The 25,609-nt window shown below is 33.7% G+C and overlaps 2 protein-coding genes and 1 non-coding gene across 5 annotated transcripts; 2 read left to right on the top strand and 1 right to left on the bottom strand.

The window, feature by feature from the left end:
* Positions 1–5,099: 5,099 nt before the first annotated feature.
* On the top strand, positions 5,100–10,492 carry LOC118041579 (U11/U12 small nuclear ribonucleoprotein 59 kDa protein). Of its 3 annotated transcripts, XR_004686335.2 has the most exons (10): positions 5,112–5,536; positions 6,061–6,223; positions 6,356–6,698; positions 6,820–6,903; positions 7,863–7,928; positions 8,410–8,482; positions 9,152–9,537; positions 9,775–9,815; positions 9,930–10,154; positions 10,276–10,492. XR_004686335.2 is itself a non-coding variant. In XM_035049002.2 (9 exons), exons 2-9 carry the CDS (start codon positions 6,063–6,065, stop codon positions 10,006–10,008), a joined length of 1,233 nt encoding a protein of 410 aa, XP_034904893.1. In that variant the 5' UTR covers positions 5,112–5,536; positions 6,061–6,062; the 3' UTR covers positions 10,009–10,239. The 3 variants fall into 3 exon arrangements, 2 of the variants coding, with proteins under 2 accessions (XP_034904896.1, XP_034904893.1); XM_035049002.2 differs by lacking the exon at positions 10,276–10,492 and having other exon boundaries at positions 9,930–10,239; XM_035049005.2 differs by lacking the exons at positions 9,930–10,154; positions 10,276–10,492 and having other exon boundaries at positions 5,100–5,536; positions 9,775–9,819.
* An 897-nt stretch (positions 10,493–11,389) lies between these two features.
* LOC118041951 (small nucleolar RNA snoR145) lies at positions 11,390–11,538 on the bottom strand. The gene has a single exon (XR_004686396.1). It is a non-coding gene; the product is annotated as a small nucleolar RNA snoR145 (small nucleolar RNA).
* Positions 11,539–15,249: 3,711 nt separating this feature from the next.
* LOC118041580 (golgin candidate 4) lies at positions 15,250–25,528 on the top strand. Its single transcript, XM_035049006.2, has 15 exons — positions 15,250–15,806; positions 16,356–16,454; positions 16,929–17,048; positions 17,932–18,108; positions 18,454–18,592; positions 18,729–18,793; positions 19,544–19,711; positions 20,732–20,806; positions 21,055–21,201; positions 21,956–22,249; positions 22,353–22,418; positions 23,323–23,525; positions 23,712–23,766; positions 24,077–24,259; positions 25,005–25,528. Exons 1-15 carry the CDS (start codon positions 15,594–15,596, stop codon positions 25,320–25,322), a joined length of 2,322 nt encoding a protein of 773 aa, XP_034904897.1. The 5' UTR covers positions 15,250–15,593; the 3' UTR covers positions 25,323–25,528.
* The last annotated feature ends 81 nt before the right edge of the window (positions 25,529–25,609 follow it).

The raw sequence follows: 25,609 nt of genomic DNA, 5'->3' as shown, positions 1-25,609 counted from the left end.
GGCATTAACGAGAGATAAAAATCTCTTATGTCATTAATTATAGACAAATATCTTTTACATATCATTAATGAGATAAAAATATGATAAGTCATTAGAAGATCTTTTATACATCTATAGATGTAAAGTAATGATTATTTCTAACATAGACAAGTCATATTAATAGGCTTAAGATAAAACCATGTGGTTCTAATATGGATCTTTAACGACATCCAGACCAATCAGGGTTGGTGTGTAGCCAAACCTATAAGAGATAAGTCTGATAATTTACCATCACGCTGACTAAAGCTTAGTACATGGTTGAACTCAAGTACATTGGGTCTGACAACTTAACAGACCCACATTGACTTGGGTTCAACTCATGGTTGGATCTAAATATATAAGGTGTGGCAACGACACATTGCTAGATTCAAGTATATTAGGACTATAAACTTGACAGACCCACATTAACTTTGGCTCAGCTTATGGCTAAATTCAAGTAAATTAAATTTAACAACTTACTAGACTCGTGTTAATTTAAGCTCATCATATGATTAAACTCAGTCGAACAACTTGTCAGGTCATCATCTAGTTGGGCCCAACAAATGATTGGATCCAAGTATATTGAGTCTCATAACTTACCTGACTCATATTGTTTTAGGTTCAACCAATATTAAATGTGATAATTTGTCAGACTCACGTAATCTTGAACTTAATATATAACTAAACTCAAACATAAAGTTGGCAAACCAACATACACGTTTAGCACAAAATTAAACCCAAATATATTGGCAATCTGCCATGCACAAATTCACTTGGGTTATTACCTTGAAATGGGTTTAGTTTCTTTCACGTAACATCAAAATATAGATTCAAAAAGTCTTACCCCCGTCACTTGTAAGCACCGGCTTAGCCAATATTGCAAGCAAGAGACACACATATGCATTATTGAAGGGATTCTGTAGCATTGATAATCACATGAAAACAAGCAAGAATGCATCACAAAAGGGGGGACATGGACAAAATATGCTTGCAAATAAGTCGTACGTGATCCTGGCACCAGCTATCTACAACATTTTGGCTCGTTACTCTCTCCGATAGCAAGAAATATACTCAACATGAGACAGAAGGGGCCCAAACAAGAGCACATCCTTATTGTCCTCGCTGCCGGACCACCCCTCTGTTTGTTTCCTTCAAGACATTGGTTTCAACCTTGGGATGATAATGTCTTAACTTATAAACTCAAAACACAATTATCATAGTTAAATAAATGGCAAAGAATACTGTGCCTATCTAGTACCATCGCAAGGACCAGCCATCTTTTCTGATCCTGTTGGAGAGTTTAGTGTATCAAACCACGGGAATCTTGTCTTATTATTTTTCTTGTACGTTTTACACGAGGGAGAGTGAGGTTATTTATATGTTATTCCTCACTGTTAAACTCATACTATCAGGTGAAAATATTTTCAGTGCTGCAAAATCTCCCACCGCCTGTACATGAGGGAGAATGAAATTCAATATTTGATTCAATTTAATTATCCTCGATCATTGATGAGCATGGATTGAAGGACTGGATTGAGCAAAATATGATAATTTACGGATCTAGTTGAGAAGAGTTTCAGTTTAAAGACCCGGTGAGAATCGGTGCATGGGCTGAGGACTGATTTGAGGTTTTACACACAAAAAAAAAAAAAAAAAACAATAATAATTGAACTTAAATTTAATTCCAAGAAATTGAAAACCCCGGATGTTCCTGGCAAGAAAACCGGGCAACGAATATGTAGACAGCGTGGCCGGAGGGGGGCCGAGCTAACCCTCTGAGTTGCCTAGAAGGACATGTCGGGCATGCTTTGTCGTCGTTACTATGGAAAGCAAGTCAATATTGGAACGTTACTGAGTCGGAATATCGAGATGCCATGTGGGTTCATGATGCATTTGAAGGAAAATGGATGAGGACTGTGCTTATTTCTCGGATTTGGATTATAAGGCCCGGCCTATGCCTAGAACTGGAATCGTCTGTGGATTCGCTATCTTCTATTTGTTTGATATGAGACAGGGGATCATGTACTGTGTTGTTGCTGCTCCTTATCAAGAACAAAAAAAAAAATCCAGTATAAAGGGCGATAAATTATTAACCAGCAATATATAGAACTAGAAGATTTGGTTAAATCATATTAAGTTTTTTTTTTGTTGAATTTTTTTTTATTTAATCTAATCTTCTCAATCTTATCCTCCTCTTTTTTATTTTTTTTAAATAAAAAAATAAAATAGACAAATGCACAATCTTAACAAAAAAGACATGATTATATGTGTATGTGTGTGTGGTTTTTAAAACTACATTACTTCAAGTTATAATTAACGCAAATTCGATATTTGCTAGAGACCTTGCAAAATAAATATCAAAATTTGGGCTAAGGTGAAAATCATTAGCCCAGCAATGAAAGCTTAAAAAAGGGAAGGAGTTTTTTAAAAAATAGAAATGCGGAAAAAAATGTCAGAAGTGGGACCATACCCACGCCCTCTCTCACGAGGACAAGAATTTGAGCCTGGCACCTTGGACCGCTCGACCATCCTAGCCTCGTTATCTCTGATCTCCAGTTCTCCACTAGTGTTTTGTTGAATACAATGTGCCTGATTGGGTGGATCACGGTATTAAAACTTAAAAGTATTTTTTTATTTAAAAATATAATAAAAATAATATTTTTAATGTAAGCATACCAAAACGATGAAATAACACTGTAAAGTAAATTAAAGCTAGAAAATACAAAACAATTTAAACATATGCCCCATCGCTTCAACTACAATTTCTAAAATGAGGCTTATATAATAAATTAAGTGTTTCATTGTTAATGTGTTTTTAATTAAAAAGATTTAATTATTAACTGAAATATAATAAATATTTGATAATATAATTTTTAAAATATTGGTATATGTAGTATATTAGATGATATTTATTTCAAATACTGAGATGAACAATATATTAAATTAATCTTAGTTAATCTGTTAAATTTATGACAATAATCATGAAACTATAATATTCTATAAAAATTAAATTAAAATAATTATGAATGTTAATTTTTAATCAATCCCAGTATTAAAGGAAAAAATATTAAATATTTTTTTAAAAAAAGAAAAAATAATTGCATACATTAACCAGAGTTAATCTTCCAAACCCGCAATTTGAGTTATGAAATCATGATAACTCCGTAAAAAACAAATCAAATAAGATTATAAAATTTAATTTCTAACCAATATGACATTAAATGATGACATAAATTGAAAAAAAATAACCATAAAATAATATAGATCAACTCGAACTAGCTTGTTAAATCAACAACCTGGATCATAAGGATGGGATAATTTTATAAAAAGCAAATAAAAAAAATCATGAAGCTCCACCTTATCTTCATTTTTTTAACAAAATCCAATGTTGAAAGTTAAAATCAATAATAAAAAAAAACTAAATTGCCGGGATAACTTCACGGAAAAGCAAATTGAAAAAAATACAAAACTCAATTCTTAAACTCCCTAATATTAAATATGAGATTGAATGTAAAAATAAATAAATAAAAAGAAGATTCAGTTGTTGTAGTGTGAAATTTTAAGGGAAAAATCAATCAAGAAATGACACAAAAAATTAATAGAGTCAACCCGAATCAACTTGTCAGCCTATAACTAAGGTAATGAAATTGAGATAAGTCTATAAAAAACAGAAAAAAAAAAATAAAACCTTGTTTAAAAAAAAGACTAACAGAAAATGAACAAAGTCAACCCGAGTACAATTTGTTAAACTTATAACTTGAGTAATGAGATCGGGATAACACTGTAGAAATAATAAAATAATAATTATGAAGCCTAACTTCTAACCAACTCAATCTTAAATAATAAAATAAAATAAAAATTATTTTAAAAAAGTGGCCTAAAAAAATGACATTGGTTAATTCAAGTTAATTTGTTAAATATACGATCGAAGTCATGAGATTAAAATAAATTCAATATATATGAGACCCACTTCCAACAAATCTAATTTTTAATGTTAAAATCAAAAAAAAAAAAAACTAAATTCCATGATACTAGTATCTAACCCAAAAAAAACAAGGAATAAATTATAAATAACAATTCCTAAAACAACATAATATATTAAAGGATGATACTTAAAAAAAAAACACAAATATTATTATAACAAATAATATATTAGGGATATGGTTACAGTGATTTAACCACAGTTAGACCCTTTAATATTTTATTAACAATACTATCTAACAAAAAAAAACAATTGAGATGATTTTAAGTCATTACATCATTTTGGTTTTTTTATTTAAGCTAAATTATAAAATATTCTTTCAACTTAAAAAAATAAATACTTCAACGAAGAAAAAATCTCTGATTTTACACCTTCAACCATTTTAGTTTTTTAACCAAGTCACTCCTCGTGGCCAGGTTAAGGTTTCGTTGAAAAGTTAAATGGAAAAAAATCAAGTTTTAATAAAACAATGTTCTTAAAAATAATTATAAAATTTAGACAACCTTAATTACTATCTCGAAATAAATTACACGAAAACACTTGGGACGAAGATCACATATCTCATGTCTTTCTTTTTTTAAAACGATAAAGACTTCACTATAAAATTATAATTTATTTTATATTTTTATTTTTCTAATTAAATATTTTTATGTTTCTTCTACTATATTCTTTTTATTCTGAGAAATTAACTAATCGTAACATTATAACTTGAATAAAAAAAATCTCAAATGCTCTCTCCCTCAAGGGTGGGGGGAACTTAAATGAAATGTATTTCATTTCCTTCTTTAATTGTTTGTCCAAGACTCACAACATTCAGATAAATTTCAGCATCAGGAGTCATGGCAAATGGTTTTTACCCAATATATCTAGATCAACAAACTCAGATTTTGTGGGATTTACATTATCAAAGTAAAAAATGTATAGTATTCACGAATAAAGCCTCATCGAGAGATGAGGATGAAATAATACATATTTGTCTTTTTTGAAAGAAAAAAGAAATCATATAAATATATTTCCATAGGAGATTAATAATACCACTTTTTATGAGGGTTTTTTGTGGTAGTCAGGACCCGGCGTTCAGGCGGGATCAACCTTTTATTATTAAACTAGACTTCTAACTGGTAAATTTAGCAACTCAAAATTTAATTCAGGATTTTATATTAAGCTAGATAAAAATTAACCTGATTAAATTTTATTGCCCAATTAGATTGGTGAAAAAAAAATTAAAATTCAATTTGAATTTGAATTTTTTTTTCAAAACAACACCATTTTAACATTTGAAGAAGGAAAAAAATTAAGATACGTTTTTTTGGATTCAACTACCCGACCCAGACTTTAAGCTGGGTCAGGCCTGGTATTATAACTTTTAACGAAAGTGGGAGTGTTTAAAGTGGAAAAAATGGGATTTAGGGGGTGTTTCATTTTTCGCTGAAGTTCAGGGTTTTTTCCGAGTACAATTTGGCCTCCTATTTAACAAGCTCCGTGGAGTTCATTGCACAACCTGGGACTGACTTCAACCCTGTAAAATTTGAAAAGGTACGAACAAATTACTCTCTTGTTGTAATCATTCAATATTGTTTGCTTTCAAAGATACATAATTTCATATATTGTTGTTGAAGCTAAAACATACAGAGAACTGTTATATTTGATATCTTTGTGTGTGATCGGCGGTTAAACGGTTGATTCAGAATCACTTCCTTTGTATAATATCTCCCAGTCACTCGTGATTAAGGTGCTTAATTGAAGTAGTAAGAAAAAGAGCAACATTAATACATAATTTCACACTGGACCACAAACTGTTTGTGAATTTGACTGACTAGAGAGAGAGGGAGAGATTTTTTAATTCACTAAAAGAATTGAAGGAGTAAAGAATGCTATAGTTAACTGATGTTTTTTGGATTATGCAATATTCCATCGTCAATTCTTTGTGCGTATTAAGTTGTGAAATTTGTTAACGAGTGGCAATGGTAGCTGGGGTTAGAACTTAAAACAATATTTTTCCGCAATTAGCTCTTTTCTTGACAACATTTGTTTCGTTTTGACTTTAATTCTTTCCACAGCCATGCATCCGGTTCCTTTTCATGCGACTCCTGCTGCACCTCCTCCTCCCTGGTTCCCGATGTTACCCCCTAATCCACCACAGTCGACTCCTTTTTGGGATACCAAAAATGTGCATGATCGGCTGAAAGAGTTACAGGACACGTTAACTCTTGCCACATCAATGTACTTAGTTATTGCTTTCAGTTTGAATTTCAAATGCTTGTTTGGGATATAAAGTTACCAAGGGGGGCTTTTCATTGTCCTTTTTTCTGCTTTTTGCAAACATGGTTTGTAATAATTTGCTATTCTTAATAGGCAGAAAGAGCTTGAGATGTTGATGACAATCAAAAGCACTGAAGGGTCTGTGGAAGAAGGGGAAGGGGAATCTACCGACCCTTATGCCTGTGGGTTGTACGAGTATTTGAAAGATAGGAAAATTGATTTGGAAGCACAGGAATCACTTTCGGTGAATGCTGCAAATGCTTTGATGTCAAGATTAAGAGCTCAATTAGAGCCATTTAGAGTAATCATAGATGATTCCACTCCATGGGAAGAGAAATCGATGGCAGCTAGATTGTCTAATAAAATATTGAAGTCCAAGCGTAATAAACTTTGGAGGAAGAGGAAGAGACAACGTGCTGCAGAAATCCGCACAAAGGTGGTTTTCCTTGATTTATTGTAGCCTTCCAGGCCTCTGTTATTATCCTTTTCTTCTTCTTCTTCTTCTTCTTCTTCTTTTGCTCTTTTCCCCCTCTAATAGTGCTTGCTGTGATGTTTAGGAGCATGAACAATTTGACCAAGCTGATCACGTAGCTGATGAGTGGAGGGCTAGGGAGATAGCAAAGGATGCTGCACAACTCAAGGTAATGGAAGTTTTGTGTTTGAAACTGGTATAATCAGCTATATTCCTGTTTGCCTCTCTTTCAGTAGGTGATAAAATTCCAAATGCTGCGCGATTCTCTTAGTTTGAGGAATTATCTTGTATGGTCCACTGTACTTTATCTGGATTAGGTTAGAGTCAGTGTAGAAACCTCTAATGTGACTGGTAGAAACTCACCAAAAATTTGTTGTTTTAACTGGAAGACATCATAGCTTAAAATTTTGATATTGCTGGTAGATTTTCCAGTTTCCTTGCAAGCAAAAAAAATAAATTACGTTGAGGCATTAGAATTTAGAAGAACAATCTAAGATTGTCTCATGCACAAAACCAGTTGAAAGAGCTAATGAGGTGATTACTGGGTGCTAGTTGATTGCTTTGAAGGCCAGTAAATGGATTTGTGAGATCTCCAATTTAGTTTTCAATAAAATGTATTGTGCAAATATTCCAAACAAACTTGAATGACTGTGCAAGACTGATGTTGTAAGATACCTGCCCTCAACTTTCATGCTTCTCTTGCTTGAAAGAACCATCTGTTCTTTAACGGTTATAATTGCTGTTAGAAGTTCAACTCATGCATATTGATTCTATTCCAGTACTCTAGGTACATGAAGTTTAAGCTCAGGTGCCTTTTCTCTTGTTCATTTTGTGTTCCATTGGTATATTTATGGTATTCATTGTATTTTCTATTGCTCTTGTTTTCAACATAAGGGGTGACACATCTGGGAGACTGAAATATGAAATTTTGAAACAGCATGATCTTATAATTCTTTTGTTAGATGGTGGCATGTTAAATGTATGTTATACTAAACTTGTCTAAATATCTAGCTTTGAAGATTGTGTCATCATGTTTTTTATTTTTAAATCACGTCATTTTGTTGACATCAGTTGTATTTGCTGTTTGCATGAGGTTATCAATTTTAACTTAGGCATTTGCGGTTGCAGGTGGAAAAGATGAAAGAAATTGCAAAGCTTAAAGCAAAAGAAGAGAGGAAGAGGCTAGAATCTGAGGTGAGAATTTAAGAAACATTATACACCAACCTTTTTTATGCTGTACTCCCATATATTCTTAACAAGTTGATATCATCTCACTCGCATCTTGCTTTGATATTTTGGGATCTAGTATAATGATATCACATATTTTACAGATGCATATACCAAAAAAAATGTATTTGATATCTAATATATTCGCAGAAGCATTCTATATCAAATGAATTGAGTAGTCAGTCTATTACTTTTTTAATATTTTCGGATTTGTAATTTTTTACAAAGCTCGAAGCTGTCTGTAGCTAATCTCCTGGTTCACATTAATTTCTGCATCACTGCTGGTAAGAGTTTGCAATGAGTGTTGACTATTAGAAAGAGTTAGTAGAGCATTCATTGGATCATTTAGAGTTAAAACACTTGTCTAATATCATGCTGTTTCTGTTCTTGAGTTTGTTTTTCTCCTCTGTGGCCGGTGCCCAATCTTACGTTATTTTAAGTGTTTCAGCTTGAGCTGGTATTGGTCGTGGAGAAGTTGCAAGAATTGCGCTCCATCAGGATTCAAAAATTGAAGAAACAAGGTTTGCTTGATAAATTTCTTTTTCTTTTTTATTTACTGTGTGCATGCCTGCTGTGATGTAATTTTTCTTTCTTATGATTTTTTTTTCCAGTCCTACACCACTATGATATTTTCCATGTTAAATACAGCTGCATTTCTAATTTTATGAATATGGTTTTCAGCTAGTATAAGTTTGATCCATCAGATGTGGCATTTGTGTTTAAAGTGGGATTTGAAAAAAATTTGGCAAGTTCAAATGTATGCATCTTTCCTTGTTGAATGTTATTATGAATACACCTCGACCATTACAGAGTATAAAACTTATCAGCTTGCTCTGAAGATAGTCATCATAACTAAAGACAGTGAGACTCTTTTATCTTTGATAGTTATTGTGAAACTCGATGATTTATGGTCCAATGGCGGAGGGTGAAAAAATAGTTGGTGGGACCAAGTTAGAAATAATAGGACTTCAAAAAAAGGAAAAAAAATTATTTATTTATTTAATTAATTTAAATTTTTTTTTCTTGGGGGGATGCATGATCCCATCATGGCTGGCCGTGGCACCACCCGTGTATGGGTCTTGTTTCCCTATTTCTTAAGTGCGTTCATTTGTGTGATGCATGTGGTGTCCATGCTCATGTAATGTCATATTGTCCATTTTTTACCTTTAATTATGGTTGGTTGTATGCAGGACATTTTCTCCCCGAGGAGGATGACAAGTTTCTTGAGAGAGTTCGAGCTGCAGTTGAGGAAGAAGAGCGCCAAGCAATGGCTGCAGCTGAAACAGATGCTGCCAAGGGTGCCATTGCAACAGCTGAGGAATCTAGGAAAACAATCCAGAGTGGTGGGCTGCACTCAAAAGATGCAAGTGATGACAAAGATGGAATGAAGGAAAGTAATGATGAAATAAATGAGAGCACGGACAATTTAGGCTCTGGTGCAACTCCTGGTCCATCTGGAGAAAAAGGAACTAAAGGTCAAGTTTATGGTGGAGCTTATGATTCTGTAGCAAATTTGCCAATTGAATTCTACCACTACTATCATGGCAGCAATAATGACATGGGCACACTTATCGAGGTGATTTTCAGCAACTTCTTCAACTGATTTATCACACTTTCCAGGATACACCATTTCTTACAGAATGTAAGATATAATCACATTATAGAGTTTGTCTGTTCAGCTAGCACATTACAAGTTTACGTGCTCAGTTGACTGAGCTCCTAATAGCCTTAACTATAAAGGCTACATGCATTCATGAGTCATTCTGGATTGACAATTGCTGAGAGATCCATTATTTCTTCGTTTTGCTTGCAGGTTAGAAGAACATGGGATGCGTATATAAGACCGGGAGGAAGGTAAGCATACCAATCATTCTCTTTCCTGGAAGCTGCATTTTACAGCTGTTCATAGTTTACCAACCTTGTGTAGTCCCCCCCCCCCCCTAATTGTACTGTGGAACTTGAGTGCAGCCGCATACCAGGGCACTGGGTTCAGCCACCACCGCCAGCAGATGATATATGGGCATCCTACCTCGTTAGGCCTAAATGAATGGGTTGCAGCCAGGTATCAGTTTGGCTTCTGCACCGACTAATCCTTCCTTTGTCGGTGTATTGTGAAGAAACTGGGGACTTTTATGCAGCTACACAAGTCTGCAAGCTTTCATTGTTGACAAGAAAATTCTGGTGCATATAATGGTATGAGAGGATGTGCAGCCCAAAAATAGATTTTTTTAATCTGTTTGGAATTTGCAATCGAGAATGTCTGTTTCTTGCTGCGTAATAGCAGTTTTTTTTTTTTTTTTTGCGTGTTAAACAGGAGCGTAAAGCCCGGAACAAAAAGAAACAGAAGATGCTACTTGCATAACCTATAGTTTCCTAGGTTACAAAAACCTCTGCAATTTATCCTCGTCACACAATCTGGAGGCACTGTGAAATAAGTCACCCTGTTGACTCTCATCAATACCCACCCATGGCCCTGTGGAGAAGCCCCTGTATAAGTTCAGTAAAAAAGGGTAATTGTTGCAGGTCTTGGCCAGCGGTTGAAGGGACTTGTTCTCTTCCTCTATATTCTGGGTTCAAACTTTATTGTACACGCTTGTCACACATGCTCACTGGGTTTGCAGGATGTTCAGTGAGTCATAAGATTAATCGTAGTGCGTGCAAGTTAGCTCAGACACCCATATAAATTAAAAAAAAAAAAAAAAGTTTATTGTCACATCCCAATCCCTGTAGAGAAGCCCTGATAAGTTCAGTCCAGCTGAATAAGGCACACACGTTGGTCACTCTTTGTTATCTCTAATGAAATTTCATCCGTCTGCCGAATTTTAATTTAGAAATAAATTGAAATATTATTTTTTTTATTTTTAAAAAATTATTTTTAATATTAATTTAAAAAAAATTCAAAGTCTAACTAAACCGGACAATTGGTATGAGCAACCAACAGCACCGCTCAGCATATTGTTGGCTGATCTTCATTCATTTCAGTATATTTCTCAAAATAAAGATCTATAAACATTTTACAGTTCCCGGTTCTTGTTCAGACAACATGTATCCTTCAACTAGGTGAAATGTTCATCTCCAGAAAGTCTAGTTGACTGAAAAAATGACCTCATTTTAAGTTCATAGCATCCGGCTGTTGTCACTCGTCAATTTCCCTCTCCGACATGTTAAAGCAGTGATGATAAATTCCCCCATCTAAATCTTTCTTTCGGAGAAAAAGTTCTCCCCGATGGTTTTACTTTGTCCATTATCCAGAGTCTTCTTGCCTTTCACAAGATTAAAATATATGTTTAACTTGGCCTGGCGGCTTCATCGAGTATAAATGAGACTTTCTTCGAGGGAAAGAAAAATCAGCAGCTATCGTTTAAAAATTTAGTTTTTTCAATTGAAAGATCAGTATAGAAAAGTGAGATGCAAGACTGGACAGACATTGATATTTAGCCGAGGGTTCAAGACGCCCGGTCATGAGAAATTCCGGGCATCCTACGATTCGGCAAATTAATCTGCGAAGGATTTTTTATGATTGTTAGAGAGGCCTCAATTTATAGAGTTCCTTACCCCTCTGCTGGGACCTTCGCATTGTATCAGAGTTTACAGACATGACAATTTCAAGTATAATTATAAATGTACGAAAATCAGATCTGTGAACTCAAAATCACAAGAAATAGATCACAGTTCATGCGAAATCTGTCATTCGATTCTAATTTTCGAAGGCAAACTTGGACAAGGAGTGCACTTTTATAGCACCCCCTCCATAGGTACCTTCGTTGCAAAAACTTTAAATCCAGATAGAAGTAGAGGAAATCATAGATGCTCAGTGAATACGAACCAGAAAAAGAGACTCATCTTGGGTGGAGGCTATGAACCCACCACACAATCAACGGTTTTTTACCTCCTGTTCTATCATCATCGCATCTACTGGAAACACGCAACATGATAATACAGAAGAAAAAAAAATGAAAGGCGGCCACGAAGTGCCAAACCCTAGCTACTTGACTGATCCTTCACACAGAAGAGAAAGCTGGATAGCTCTTTATATAGCAGAGAGCTAGAAAAAACCCGATGTATCTCGATCGTTGGATTCGATTGTTATGCGAACTTATTAAAATCATACAGACGCTGTAATTACCCTAAAGGCCTTGAAAAGCACCTTGCCACCATATATATATATATATATATATATATATATATATATATATATATATATATATAAAGGTTTTCTTTTTAAGATGGCAGTTTGAAATTTTAATTTTAAGGTAAAAAAAGACCTTTTATTTTTAAAAAATATTTTTTGAGTGATTCGAACGGTAAGATTAAACTGAAAAAAAAATCATAAATTAATAGTGTGAGTTTTTTTTCTTCTTTTTTTTTCTGTGTACATGAAAACTCCTTGGGATGTTTACTCAAAGTTTCAAATTTTTTTATTCTTTATGGAAAGATTCACCTATTGATAGTTTTTTTAAAAAATAAAATCGAACATTTTGATAGATTTCCTAATCTTTCACATCCCGTTTGAGTAATTTAAAGTACAAAAATCAAAATTACAACCGGAGAAAGATTAAAATGTAGTGGCATATGGAGATTTTATTATTTTATAGTCTGCAATATTGTTAATAGAATGTTTAGAATCAAATTATATGCTGAATGTAAATAATTTTAAATTCAATTAATAATTTATTATAATTTTTATATTTAAAATAAAATATTAAATCATATAATCAAGTTCAATTATACTATTTAAAATACTTATAAAAATTAATTGAATAGACAATTTTAACTATTTTATTCTTGATTTAGAAATTATGTTTTGTTATGTAGATCATTTTTCTTTGGTACAATGACCCTTATATTTATTTAAAATAACATAAAATATAAAATATAGGTATTTTAAGAAGATACAATCATACCAATTTCATATTGATTTTTTATTGAAAATTTTTTAAAAATATATATTTGTTAAAACAAATTTCATCCGGATCTTTCCATTGATTTTATTTTATTTTTTGTTACAATGAAACTTGTATTTAAAATATAAGCATTAAAGAAAATATAAATAGACATATTTTTTATTACATATTGTTGAAAAAAAATAAAAAATAAAAAGACATATATTTGTTAAAAAAATCAAGCGCGGTGAGAGCCTCCCATTCCATCAGCTATTCGATAGTGTCCAATTCGTGCAACTTAAATCTACCCCAGCTTCAAATATTGTGGTGCATTCATGAATCACCGTAAACTATATTTTTAAGAGAACAAAACCAGCTGTAGCTGCACGTAAGACAAGATGCAAGTTCAAGCAGCATGAACCACCAACATTTGGTTCTTTAACTTTTTTATTTTTTTATTTTTTTTATAGTTGCTATTTTTCAGTTTTAAATTAGCATCTGCATATTTTTTTAGAATAGAAAGTTATATTGAAAATTAGAGAATCAAAGTTAAAACAGGTAAAATAGATAATGATTTTGAATTTCATACCAAAAAAATTATTTTGACCTCGTCTTTTTTATTTATAAATGATCAATTCTTTTAGTTTTTATAAATTTTTGGATTGAAAATCTAAAAACAAAGTTAAAATAGTAGACAAAATAAATGGTGACTTTAAATATCATAACAAAAGTTTATCTTGATCCCCTATCTTTTTTAATTTATAGGTGATCGATTCCTTTTAATTTTCAAAATTTTAATTTTTATATAAAAGTTTGTTGGGTTTGATTGACAATCAATGAACCAAGATTAATCTGATAGACCAGACTTTAAATTTCATAACAAAAGTTTATTTTGGTCCCTTGTATTTTTTTGTTTATAGGTGATGGATCTTTTTAGTTTTCAAAGATTTAATTTTTATACCAAAATTCATTTCCTCTTAGTTTTTAGTTATTTTTTTCATGAGAGGAGAGAGGGAAAGATTATTGTCAAATTGCAGTGTAGAAAAAAAAAGTTATGGTTTATACCTATTTCAACCACAAAAAATGATTGAAATTGGTATTGATGGATTCCATTAAGTTATAAAAGTCTTATAATGGTTGTTCTGAACATTAATACCGCTTAAAAACCATTTTTAAGTCAAGGATGATGGAATTTATTCATTTTGATTTTATGACTTGAGCTGTTTTTTAGGTTTATTTTGTTTTTACAAGTTCCGCGACTATGTTTTAGATGTTTTTATGGTTTTAAACGAGTTGAAAAATGATTTTGTTAAGTTAAAAATCTATAGTCTCGATTTTCCAACCATCATAGTAGTGTCTAAAATCTGAGTTGGAAAACAACGCATCACTTGTTTGTTTGTTTTTAAGACATAATAAGCGACTAACAACTTGTCATCCGCCTCTTTGAATGAGAATAGGCCTGAGTGAATTGCCTTTCCATGGTAGATGACCCATGTTTAAAGGCCCATGGTTGTTCCTTTTACATTAGGCTCTTTCTTAACTCTATTTTTAGATACACATTTATGAGAATAAAAACTAAATTGATTGATTTTATGACCCAAATTGCAAGTTTGGTAAATTAAGCTACAATATCCAATCTATTTTTTGGTTTAATACTTTTTTCGCCCCTCTGTTTAAAAAAAAAAAATGCAATTTCACCATTTATCTATCGACGGTTTGCTTTTGCTATTTCAATCTTATACGCCTATCATGTTTTTTTTTTCTTTTTAAGAAAAATATTTCATGCGAAAAAAAAAACATGTTTTTTATTATCATACAAATCTATTAAATGAAAAATAATCTATGAAATAAAATTTGTATTAAATCTAACGACATGCATGACTTGTATTGATAATTTTAGTTCGTTTGATTCAAGTTCACTTGGCTTTTTTATAAAAAAAATTTATTTTTTAATATTGAATTAATTTAAGATTTAAGTTTTTATTTATTTTTTTCAAGATTATTTTTTACAACTTTTATATGTCGACCTAGAATGATTTAGGTTGATCTAATATGTTTCCTTTCCAATACCAAGTAAAAATATTATTTAATACACAACTGATTTTAAATTAATAATTATTAAAAAAAGAAATGTTAACAAAATCTATTTAAAAAAAAACAAATTTTAGTACATTGCTAGGCCAATGGGCTAGTAGCAATTGCACTTGTTAACTTTACTATTTGACATTTTAAAAAATAGTTTTTTTTTTTATAAAGATATGAGAGAATTTCCAATAAGGATATAAATATACGGTAATTACGTGGATTGCACACCGAAAGAAACTTTCTCCAAAGAAAAAAAATAATAGTAGAACAAATAAACATAATGTTTTTTTTAACTTGCTTTTAAAAAAAAAAATACTCTGTATTTTCTTCCCGACCCCGTCTACGGTCTCCAATGGCGGTAAGAATCACAAGAGGCAAAGTTTGATTGCCAAATAAAATCACATAACAACTCAAAGGGGGCCAAATTATAACTTCTATCACGTAACGCAATTTATTCTCTTCCCCCCGACAAGTACTGCGAAATTATTTTTATTTTACTACTCTTTTCATTGAAAACCAAATCTTCTTCTTTTAACACCTTTCCATTTCAGATCTACCAACAGAAACAAAAACCCCAATCTTCTCTCTCACGCTAAATTCACCAAACCTCAGCTACAACTACAATTGATTTTTATTTCATTTTTGGTTTGTTTGAGATTTGTGAATGATGTGGAGCTCCATTGCGAATTTGAAGCAAAACCTTGAAAAGATTGCACTTGATGTTCATGAAGACGTTGAGGATCTCGAGATCCATGCTTCCACCAATGGCTACGATTCTTCGGTCTCTGATCGGAGGAACTCTCACCGTTTCGCGCATTCGAAGTCGGTCTCACCGTCTCCTATTGCGAATGGGAATGACTCACCGTACACTTTTGAGGTATTTGTTGTCCAATGTGTTTTCATGATTTAATTATCGATGACGGTTTCTTTTTTGTTATTGGAGCCGCAAGAACTTGTTATTGATCCCTGCTGGTTTCACTTTCGATAAAAAATCAAGGAATGGAAATATACGAATTATCGTGTTAATTAATTAGAGATTTTATGATCCCCACTTCAGTCAGCTGTAAAGCGTACTGCATTTTAGTGCGTAATCGCCTAATCATAGACAACTTTGTAATAACGTGCTAGAAAGCAGGCGAGCTTCGGTCTTGCTCGAGACTCGTGGCTGATTATTTTAGAAGTATTTGGACCAACGATAGCTGTAAATGGAAGTGATTTAGGCTGAAAATGTTTATTTGTGAAGAAAAGTTAAGATGAGTTGATTTGCATAAGAAGTTTATGTTCGTAGCATTCTTGTTGTGGCTTGTGTGGGGTGTTATATGTAACGTGGAATATGTGGTTAGTTGATTGGTTTTTGCTATATATATATATATATATATATATATATAATTTTTCTTTCTTCTCTCTCTCTCTCTTCTTCTTGTAGATTGAACAGTACAAAGCACAAATCAAAAGGCTCCAGGAATCCGAGGCGGAGATTAAAGCATTATCTCTGAATTATGCAGCTATATTAAAAGAGAAAGAGGTACGTGATCAATCTTTGTTTGATTTTTTTTTGCTGCAGAAATTCAGTAATTTTTTGGCTAGTTTTTATTCCTGCTTATCATTATGTCTGAAACATCAAAATTGAGAAATAATTACCGATGAATGACAGAAAAAACTTTAGCTTTCAGGTGCAAAGTGCACTCTGATAGTTAAATGCCATGTCTTTTTATCTTTGCTGTAGACATTCTATTGAAGGAAATAATATTTACTGGCAAGAGACAACACGTCCAGAATTAATATCAAATGCATTTCATTTTGCAGTTATCGACCATCATGTCCTATTTGCTCATTTTAGGGTTTCGTTATTAAATCCATGTTTCTCATGATTGTCTTGGAGTCTATAGTATATTTTTGGCTTATTAACTCTCAATTAACATTAACTAGTTTCCATTAGTTCCATGTTCAAGGGCCTTTGACAAATTAAATCTGTTGCTCTTCTATCCCAATGTTACAGGATCAGATTTCTAGATTGAACCAAGAAAATGGTTCGTTGAAGCAAAATTTGGATTCGACAAAGGAGGCTCTCAATGTGTCTAGAAATGAGCATCGAAGAGCATCAACAAGTAGCATCAAGGTGGTTATTCAAATCTCAATTAAAATGCATTATTTGATTTGAAAGTTTAATCTGTTTAGTTACTCATTATTGAACATGCACTATGAGTTCCACAGTATTTTGGTAAGTGCTGATCATCTCTGTTGCTTTGCTTAGATTATATCCAAGTAAACTTGAGAGCTTGATACTGTCTGATGTTATTTTTTCTGCAGTTATAGTGCATGATTTATGACCTATAGGAAAAAGGCAGTTTGTATAGCTTCATGTGGTATGTCTTGGTACACGGTTATCTGACCAGCTTACCCCCTCTTTACTGAGTTGTTTCTTAGTTGTCTCATCAAGCTTGCCCAATTAATATTTGTAGAAACTTGGTATCAGCCAATCGAGTACTTGGGTGGGATTTAGCATGATACAGTTTTGACCACCTTAACATTTTGAACAGAAACAATGTGTGATGGTCATTTTCATTCTTCGTTTTAGTTGTCCATCATATGATCTCCGTGAGGTGCTAGTTAGGATCGAAAATGTAAACACTTCACTTGTAACATGACCTGACAGCAAATATCAAAAATGATATTACATGACTTCTTTATTACTTTGATCTATTTACAGTGAAACTAAAGTGAAGCATAGGTTTAGCTTACAATGGATTGTTGATCTTAGTGTTTGCTTATATCAGGATTATGCCGGCCTTACATATGTCATTTGTCCATCATGACATAAGCTGTCTTGGAAGGCACCTTTTTAATCTAGAATTTGACCTGCCTCTCGTTCTCTATTCAGTTTTAAAATATTTGTTTCCGAGTATGATTCTTCTACTATGGGATTGAAAATACCATGTTCTATGTTTTGTATTGTTTTTCCTTCCAACAAGCTGAAAAAGTACAGGCTGATATTTTCACAGGAAAGTGGCGACCAATCACCCAAACGACCACATAGATCTGCAACTCAAGCAAAAAGCCGTGGTGGAAATCAAATACAAAACGGAGTCTTTCCAAAACATGATGGAATGGGCAATGGAATATTACATGATGTTTATCCTGATGTGATTCAGAGTGAGATGGAAACCAAGAAGGACAAGGTAATGACACATTGCACCCTGTTGTGTCATGTAAGAATATGCCTCTGGGAATTTTGTAAGATGATTGTTATTGTCAGTTGTTGAGTCCCTTGCCTGCACTACTTGGTTCATAAATTTCTGAAATTTAAATTTGTGGATGCAACCCCCCCTCCCCCCCTCCTTTTTTCACTTGTATTTCATTGCAAATTCTTTTTTTCCTATTGTTTTGGTGCGTTATAATTGACTGACAAACAAACTCAGCAGTAGATTAACCTTTTTGTACTTGTCTACTTGCAGACTGTTTTTCATTATGTATTTGTGCTTTAAATGAACAAACTTGACAACAGATATATGAATGCCTTCTAGGAGCTTGCAGATTTGCTGGAGGAGAAAAATAGGTCCCTGAAAGCTGTGAAAGATACTCATGAGTTGGAAATAAAAGAGCTAAGAACTGAACTTGAAAAAGAACGCTGCAAATCAGCAAATATACAGATAAAATTGCAAGGTGTAACTCCACACTTAAAAATTTAATATGATTTTTTCCTTTTGTCTTCTTGAATTCATCTTGGTGTCGCTTGAATTACTTACCAAAATTTTTCACTCGTCTTCCTTTTTATTTGTTGTCTCCAACATTTATTCAGAGGAACAAAGTATTAACAAATCTTTTCAGGAGGAGCTCCGGATTCTAAATATGGACCATCACAAAGTGAGTTCAATTTTATTTGATGATTCTATGTCTCTACTGATCATTCTTTCATCTGTTGCATATTTACCATGTCTGGTACAATCATGTTGCACCAGTTACTGTTAGTGAGATATATTGATATCTAGATGTGTCTTACCGATCTGTGAGAAGGTAGTGAGATGGAACTTCTTGTTGCTACTCTATGTTGGTAGCATAATTGTCCCATTTTTCCTGATTGGGGAATTACCAGGAAATTCTGATGGTTCCTGTGAAGACTGACGACGTTAGTTTACGGGAAAGACCTGTTAATTGGTATTTTTTAGGGAAAATAAATGGATAGTTGGAGTGCTTTATCATATTACATGCTCCTAATTTCTGTGGAATATTTATTCCATGCATACATTCAGTTTTATTCTTATTCTGCTCTGGTTTCTTTCGTCTTTCTGTCCTTTTCGCTAAGGAGCACTTACAGAATTTAGGAGTTTCTGGAAATATGTATGCTCTAGATTGCATATGCATAATATTTCTGTACCTTTATAAGTGTAGTCATATAAATGTTTTTGGATCATCCCATTACTACCTATCAGTTTAGGACCTTATGTTTGTTTTCTTTATATTATTTTATGCTTCTAGCAGTGCTGATTTGTTACATCATCTTTCTTTTTCTTATTATGCTTGAATATATGTATGTGTATGTATGACTTTCTATATTTTCTTTCTGATTTGAGATCTGACTTTTGTGTTTTGTTGGCGTGTTTTCTCAATTTACAGACCTCAGTAGATGTGAGCAAAATTCATAATGAATTGAATGAAAAAACATCAGAGATAAGACAATTGCAGATAGAGTTGAGTAGGCGGGAAGATGAAGATCCCAATGTCAATGTAAAGAGTTTGAAAAGAGTCATTGCAACTTTAGAGAAGGAAAATGCTAATCTCAAGGTTAGTTGCATTTTAAAATGTCATCCATGCAAGAAGTGTGCCATGCATTGTTATGAAACTGCTTGGCTCGGTGGACGACCCGAGGTCTTGGCTTGGTTTCAAATAGGCAAAACCAAGACTTGCAATTGGTCTGGTCAAACCCAAGTAACCTACTGGGTCAATCCGAAACCTGGATGACCCGATGCAATCTGGGTGAAGACCTGATTTGTTTTTTATATTTTTTTAACAAAACTAAAAAAATATAAAATTAATTTATGAATGTTTCGCTTCTCATATTTTTTTTTTATAGCCTATATCCACATTGAATGTTTCTTAACTTTTCGATGTGGAATAACTATATATATAACCTTAGAGATGGAAAATGCTAATATGAAGGGTAGTTGCATTTTAAAATGTCATCAATGCAAGGAGTGTGCCATGCATTGCTATGGAACCTGGCCCGGCCTGGCAGATTGACCCGGGACTTGGGGCCTTGGCTTGATTTCACATAATCAAAACCTGAACTTGTAATTGGCCTGGTCAAACCTGGGCGACCTGTCAGGTCAAGCCAAAACCCGGGCGAGACTCAATTCTTTTTAATATTTTTTTCAAAATGAACCAAAAAATATAAAATTAATTTATGAATACTTTGCCTTTTATATTTTTCTCATAGCCTACATTCACATGGAATGTTTTTAAACTTTTCGACGTGGGATATATATATATAGCTTACTTCCACATAAATTGTTTTTTTAACTTTTCAATGTAGAATAACTATATATATAATTTTTCGATGCGAGATAGATATATATAGCCCACATTCACATGAAATATTTCTTAATTTTTCCATGTGGGATATTTAAACCTCAAATATATTTTTTTAAAATTTTACCGGGTTGACTTGGTTTGACCTGAGACCCTGCCTAGGCTAGCTCGGCCCCCGGGCCGGGTTTAATAACCATGGTGCCATGTATGTCACAAAAATTCATAATACCTTTTCTATGTTGGGTTCCTAAATTTCTCACCTATATTCTATTTTAGATGGAAAGGAATGAACTTGAGGCTGCTTTGAAAAGAAGCAAGAACTCTTCTCCTAATGAAACTTCTCCAGATGGGGTAATTTTACTCTCCCTCTCCCTCTCTCTTTATCTGCATGCACACATGTGGGCGCACTCCCACAGTTTCCCACACAAAGCTCTATCTACCTCTCATGCACACACGTGGTTGTTGCTTGAGAGAGAGCTATATTCTCACTGCCCCTGGTACACACTTCTTTTGTTTCTTCAATTACACAAATATTTTACTATTGTTATCATAATCATCCTCATTAAAATTTCCATCCTCATCATCCATTCCTCTCCTAGAAAGTGGATTCAACTACAACTTTTCCTAGAAAGGAGGAAATGGAGCTATTGCTGCAAAAATTGGAGAGAGATTTGAAGGAAACATGCCATGAAAAGGAGAAAGCATTGCAACAATTGGCCCGTCTCAAACAGCATTTGTTGGAAAAGGTTGCTATTCCTAAAATAGCCATTTCTTATTGTAATCTCGCATGGCTTCGTTACTTTATTGGTTTGACTTGTTGCTGACTTTTGCTTATTTTTCAAGTTCAACTCAACAGTTCTGATATGCTGCACCATAAAGTTCTCTCTTCCATAAAACTGGCATGACCTTAGAGATATAAATGACAAACTGTACTATAATAAATAAGAAAGATAAGAAATGATGGTTTTGCAATCACTGCTTTACTCATTTTACAATTATGGCTAATATTACAACAAAATTTCGTGATAAAGAATCTAACTAGTGCATGCATTCATTATGAGTTGATTGTTTCTCTTCAGGAGTTCTAGAGATACTTTGATATGTTAGCTCATTAATAAATTCAACTCCATCTACAGGAACTAAGAACATTTCAAACCCTCTTGTCAAAGTTTCCCACTATTGCATGAGGCAAACATTATTTAATGGTTTATCATCTGGAATCTTTTGGAGAAACATTGATATTTTAGTAAATTCAATTTCCCATGCCAAAATTGACTCTTCAAATTTCCATGCCAAAGCTTATGCTGTGCACTCATGTTTGCTGTGTCAATTTTTTTTTGTCCAAACATGACTTGAAATAGCCACTCCATATAATGATAATGATAATTACAATATTGGCTTGGTATTATCTGTGTTGTTTGGATCTTGTGATCCTTTGCATGTTATTGAAGTAAATGTAGGCTACGAAGTTCTCAGTCCTTAAAGACTTCTGCTGTCTAGGAATTGAAAATCGGAAAAATGGATGAAGACAGTAAGATCATTGAAGAACTCCGTCAGAGTAATGAATGTCAAAAGGCTCAAATATTACATTTGGAGAAAGCTCTAAAGCAGGCAATTGCAGGCCAGGAGGAAGTCAGGATGATGAACAGCAATGAAATCCAGAAGTCCAAAGAAATGACTGAAGATTTGAAAAAAAAACTTGCAAACTGTATGAGCACAATAGAATCAAAAAATGTTGAACTTCTAAATCTTCAAACTGCTCTTGGGCAGTATTTTGCTGAAGTTGAAGCAAAGGTAATCTTTGCTTCTGTTTCCTACAGGTTATGTTTGATGCCTTGCAGTCTCCAGGTTGGTTTTTTAACTATTGTTCCTGTTCTTATTGTTGTTGTTTTATCAGGACTATTTGGAGCGACAGCTGGCTTTGACAAAAGAAGAATCAGCTAAGCGTTTTCAACTTTTGAAAGTATGGCCTCACCTTCTATCTTATTCCAAGTATTGTTTGTTTTCTAAACCTTTAATTTTAAAATCGTCAAACTGCTCAGATTACTTCAGGTCAGATAATCATAAATGTTCCTGAAAATCCTTAATTTTCTTATGTATAATATTTACTCTTATGAATTTTTTGTGATGTGAATTGGATGTCTTCATAACTTAGTAACTGGAATTTGATGTCTGTATTATGAGCAATGTTGAATTATCTTTTAGAGGGTTGTTCTTCCATGAATGTACAAAGTCTATGAGATGAAGGGCTTCTGTAACTTTTTGTATTGTTAGATTGATGTGATATGGCATGTGCACAATCTTATCTACTGATGGTGCTTTTGAATTGTCATTGAGTTTTCTCAATAAGATTTTTTTTATTCAAGAAGAAAATCTTCTTATGCTGTTCAAAGGTCAAATGCTTATCAAGGTATTTCTGTTATAATATGCATTTTGCAGAATCATTACAAGCTCCTAGTTTTTCTGACATGAAGAAAGTTTCTGTCTTGTAAGGTTTTGCAGTCTTGTACTTATGGGATACTGTCATGTGCACAACCTTATCTACAGGCTGTGCATTCAAATTGTCATTGAACTTGTCTGATTAATTTTGAAAAGAGAGAATCTAATTAACACTGTATTTTACCCCTTTTTTTGTTTCAAATGCTTCTAGTATATTCTTGTTTTGATAAGCATTTTGCAGCATCATTATAGTTTCCTGAGTTTTGCTAAGAATGAAGCTGCTGTTGTATTTGTCAGATGAGTACTGCTTCAAGCCAAAGCATGTTTTACTGCTTTTGCTGACCCGGAGAACTAATGGTTTATTTTATATTGTAAAAGTTCCATTTACCCCATTTTTTTGAGAGAGTGATGTGCCTTGATTTCTCCAGGAAGCAGAGATAGGGACAGAAGAATCAAAGAGGGAGAAAGAAGAAATTTTAGCCAAGCTTTCAGACGTTGAAAGGAAGTTTGCAGAAGGGAAGAGCAGAGTGAATAAGCTCGAGGAAGACAATGCAAAACTTCGTCGTGCTGTTGAGCAGAGTATGAGCAGACTCAATAGGATGTCCATGGATTCTGATTATCTAGTTGACAGGTTAGCCTGCTCTGTGTGTGATTCTGAGTTTTGATTATTGTTTTGTATTCAATCTACTACTTTGTTAAACATTTCATCATAGTTACAAGTTAGTGAGATGGCGTGTACCATGTATACATTGTTGGCATTGGAACCTGTTATGCATGGGTCGCGCAGTCTATAATGTGTGACTGGCTTTTATTGCAGGCGCATTGTGATTAAATTACTAGTGACCTACTTCCAGAGAAACCACAGCAAAGAGGTATGAATCTCTTAGTACAATTGAACAGGATAAAAAATTAACAAAAAAAAGATAATCTCATCTCTTCAAGAAGGAAAACTTTAACCTACATAAATCTTTTTATTTTATTTTACCGGAGAACCCTTTGGTTAAAGGACATCTCAAGTTCAATAGATCCTTGTTTGGAAAGAATCCATATTGTACCGCTGCTCTCACATAGCATTGCTATTTAAATTGTTATAATGATTATTGTTTCTGGTTTCTCATCCCTTTGGCAACCCCTACCCAATTTGACATAGCTTATACTCTCGTTCTGTATGGCGGGTTCCAGGTTTTGGATCTTATGGTTCGAATGCTTGGGTTCTCAGATGAAGACAAGCAGAGAATAGGTGTAGCTCAACAAGGTGGAAAAGGTGTTGTTCGTGGGGTTTTGGGGCTACCTGGTCGCCTAGTTGGTGGGATCTTGGGTGGAAGTGCAGCTGGTGTTCAAATGAATTTGGCATCCGATAACCAGGTTGGTTTTTTTTCTTCTTTCTTGATGTTTAATAGCTGACCTGTAAGATGATGCTATGGGCCGTTTGATCTTCATGTACAAGTAGCTCTGTTTCCACTCTTTGTGATGTTTCATACAATATGCCCTTTGCATCCTAATAATCTGGGTTGTCATTTAGACTAGTGGCAGACTGCTCAATCTCTGCTCAGTTATTGTGTGATTTTGAGCTTTTCATTGAGCTGACGTTAGTGAAACTTGAATGGTAAGTTAGTATTTGCTTGAGATGGATCCATCTATCCACTTGCTCATTACTAATTTGCTGCAAGAACCTAGTAGCCTCTTCAGGAGAATGTATTCTGATCTGAATTCAATCAGAACTGGAAGTTTGTTTTTTTACTTTCTATGCATCTTGTTGTGTTCTGTCCATTGAGTGAAGACCAGTTGAGTGACTCACAGCAAATAGTTGTTGGGTTTGGTCACCGTGACTTGGGATGCTTTGTAGTCAAGACTTGACAGTAAAGTCTTTGCCCTTTTGTTTTTAGTGGTGGGGTGTGTGGTCACTAGCATATGCATATTTGGAAAATGACACTACAGCCTCTAGTGAGGCATCAACAGTGCATGCATGAATTTAGCTATCAGGAAAGGATTTTTCCTTTCCGTTAAAAGATAACAGTGCATGCATGAGTATCATTTTTTCAAGTGTATGTTTTACTTGGAGAGGAGTGCAATGAAAATGCAATTTCATCTCAAGTATATGTTTCTCCAGTCCTTTGCAGATATGTGGGTTGATTTTCTTCTCAAGGAAACTGAAGAAAGGGAAAAGAGGGAATCTGGGCAAGATACAGGTAGACCCAATGAAGACTCGCAAGGAAGGAGTCCAAATGCTACTGGGGTTAGTTCGTCCGTGCCCAACCATGGAACTAGCACATCTGGACCAAATCTTTCTACAGCTCAAAATCATGGTCCTGTAGCCCCTCGAGGAAATTCGCTGCCATTTGCACATATCGAGTCCGAGTTCTCAACAGTTCCTTTAACATCCTTGGACAGCTCTTCTCGGATTTCAAGACTGCTCACAAAACATTGAGAATATGTTGAATTATTATGTAATTAATCAAAGGTATAGATTGTTCGTTGGTGTTCAATCAATTCTTTCACAGTGAGATGAAAAGCGTCTCTTTACCCCAAAAAGCCATCTCGTGGTCATTCTCCAATGTTAGCACGCTGTCACACAATAATAACAGTACAATCTCTCCATCTTAATAGCATAATGCAATATTCCTTCCATCTTCATCTAGTGTTAGTGTATGTTGCCATCCAAACTCAGCCAGTTGTAATGTCCAAAAATCCTTTACACCACCCTCTCTTATCTGG

The sequence above is a fragment of the Populus alba genome, chromosome 14 (genome assembly GCF_005239225.2).
Source record: "Populus alba chromosome 14, ASM523922v2, whole genome shotgun sequence".
Taxonomy (NCBI): domain Eukaryota; kingdom Viridiplantae; phylum Streptophyta; class Magnoliopsida; order Malpighiales; family Salicaceae; genus Populus; species Populus alba.
The sequence above is the reverse complement of the archived record's forward strand: the minus strand, read 5'-3'. Positions and strand labels throughout refer to the sequence as shown.